Here is a 2,640-nt window from a genome sequence, read left to right on the forward strand (position 1 = left end):
CGGCTACTGATCTGCAAGTCAGCTTAAATATAACGGAATGCTAACTTACATTAAGGTCAGTGGTGCAAGCACAGGCAACCAAATCATTAAAGATGCCAACCTATCTAAGCCAGAAGAGAGATTCATATAGTACAGATAAACATATGTGAACTGCGGTCTAACTAGTTGTGGTGAGTAAACTGAAACTATCACATGTGCGAGCTAAAACCAGAATGAGAATACAATATAATGAAACAAAAGACCTTCACAGCACAATACAGGTTCGATTTGGCTTCTTTAAATCCATATTTAGTGCAAAACATATTTCGGGTTCAGCTGATCGTATGAACGAAAAAACCAATGTCGAAAACTCATTGCAAGCTTTCCGTTCTGACCAATAAAAAAGTTGCATCAGTGCCCTTCAGTAACTGATAAGAAACAAACGTTTGGTCCGTTAGTTCTGGTTGTCCATAACAGACAAACAAAATCCATCTACCCCACCATGAAACAGGTGAGATGAACAGTTCATAACATAACCTTTCTTGTATATAATTGAATGCAACCTGGTCCTGGGGTCCTCCAGAAATGCATTTTGGATGCTATTGGGACCCAAATATGAATATTCTGTCATGACTTACTCACCCTAATGTTGTTCTGTAGACCACAAATGAAGATATTTTTAACAAAAAAATCAATGGGGTCCAGTTTTATCCCATTGATTTTCATTGCATGGACCAAAACATTGTTCAAAATATCTTCTTTTGTGTTCCACAGAAGAAAGAAAGTCATATAGATTTGGTACGACATGAGGTCGAGTATGACAGAATATTTCATTTTTGAGTGAGCTATTAGTTTAGAATAGAGGCTCCAAGACTTCAACTGTGTGTTAACTTCAAAATGTGCATCCTGAGGTCTTCCAGGATTGAGCACCTCTGCTCTGATGAACTACTGATGAAGGAGCATTAGACATAGGCAGAGTCACTCGACTGGGTGCGGCCGAAATTCGGCATGCTCATCCGCGGTAAGTCCTTCAATATACTATAATATATATATATATATATCTATGTACACATATGGCACTTGAATACATAAAAGCAATATATCTGTTTTCCACAAATGAAAGCAATGGCCGCTTTGGTGTCAAAAATAAATAAATAAATACAATACATACATAAATAAATAAATAAATACAAAAGATAGACAGTTAAGCATTATGCAGCATTGGCCAGTTCACCGGCTACTGATCTGCAAGTCAGCTTAAATATAACGGAACGCTAACTTACATTAAGGTCAGTGGTGCAAGCACAGGCAACCAAATCATTAAAGATGCCAACCTATCTAAGCCAGAAGAGAGATTCATATAGTACAGATAAACATATGTGAACTGCGGTCTAACTAGTTGTGGTGAGTAAACTGAAACTATCACATGTGCGAGCTAAAACCAGAATGAGAATACAATATAATGAAACAAAAGACCTTCACAGCACAATACAGGTTCGATTTGGCTTCTTTAAATCCATATTTAGTGCAAAACATATTTCGGGTTCAGCTGATCGTATGAACGAAAAAACCAATGTCGAAAACTCATTGCAAGCTTTCCGTTCTGACCAATAAAAAAGTTGCATCAGTGCCCTTCAGTAACTGATAAGAAACAAACGTTTGGTCCGTTAGTTCTGGTTGTCCATAACAGACAAACAAAATCCATCTACCCCACCATGAAACAGGTGAGATGAACAGTTCATAACATAACCTTTCTTGTATATAATTGAATGCAACCTGGTCCTGGGGTCCTCCAGAAATGCATTTTGGATGCTATTGGGACCCAAATATGAATATTCTGTCATGACTTACTCACCCTAATGTTGTTCTGTAGACCACAAATGAAGATATTTTGAACAAAAAAATCAATGGGGTCCAGTTTTATCCCATTGATTTTCACTGCATGGACCAAAACATTGTTCAAAATATCTTCTTTTGTGTTCCACAGAAGAAAGAAAGTCATATAGATTTGGTACGACATGAGGTCGAGTATGACAGAATATTTCATTTTTGAGTGAGCTATTAGTTTAGAATAGAGGCTCCAAGACTTCAACTGTGTGTTAACTTCAAAATGTGCATCCTGAGGTCTTCCAGGATTGAGCACCTCTGCTCTGATGAACTACTGATGAAGGAGCATTAGACATAGGCAGAGTCACTCGACTGGGTGCGGCCGAAATTCGGCATGCTCATCCGCGGTAAGTCCTTGTTTCTGATCTCGTATATGGACTTCCTCCTGGCCTGAACCCCCCTCACCGCCGTTTTAATTTTCCTCCAGCCCAGGTGATTGAGTTCTGCAAGGTTGAGCACCACGCAAATCCCACTGACGGCAAACATGAAGACGAGGAACACGGTTTTCTCAGTGGGTCTCGAAACGTAGCATTCGACGTCTTTGATGCAAGGGTAGCGATCGCACTCGTACACGGCAGGAACGTTGAATCCGTACAAGAAATACTGCCCCACCAAGAAACCGATCTCCAGCGCGTTCCTGAAAACCACCTGAATGATGTAAAACCTTGAGATGCCCTCTTGTCTTCTCATTTTAGATTTGGTAGTTCTCCTGGCTGAACTGGGGATCTCTTTCACTTCCAAACAGTCGGGCTCAGATTCTTTGGTGGAGTTTTC

At 39.8% G+C, this 2,640-nt stretch overlaps 1 protein-coding gene across 1 annotated transcript; it reads right to left on the minus strand.

Moving 5' to 3' along the window:
• Positions 1–1,112: 1,112 nt before the first annotated feature.
• Positions 1,113–2,640, minus strand: LOC107582145 (gap junction delta-2 protein-like; the record flags this gene model as incomplete). Its single annotated transcript, XM_016267873.1, has 1 exon — positions 1,113–2,640. A coding segment is annotated over one exon (486 nt), but the record flags the coding sequence as incomplete, so codon positions are not given.

The sequence above is a fragment of the Sinocyclocheilus grahami genome, unplaced genomic scaffold (genome assembly GCF_001515645.1).
Source record: "Sinocyclocheilus grahami isolate Dianchi unplaced genomic scaffold, SAMN03320097.WGS_v1.1 scaffold40.1, whole genome shotgun sequence".
NCBI classification, from domain to species: domain Eukaryota; kingdom Metazoa; phylum Chordata; class Actinopteri; order Cypriniformes; family Cyprinidae; genus Sinocyclocheilus; species Sinocyclocheilus grahami.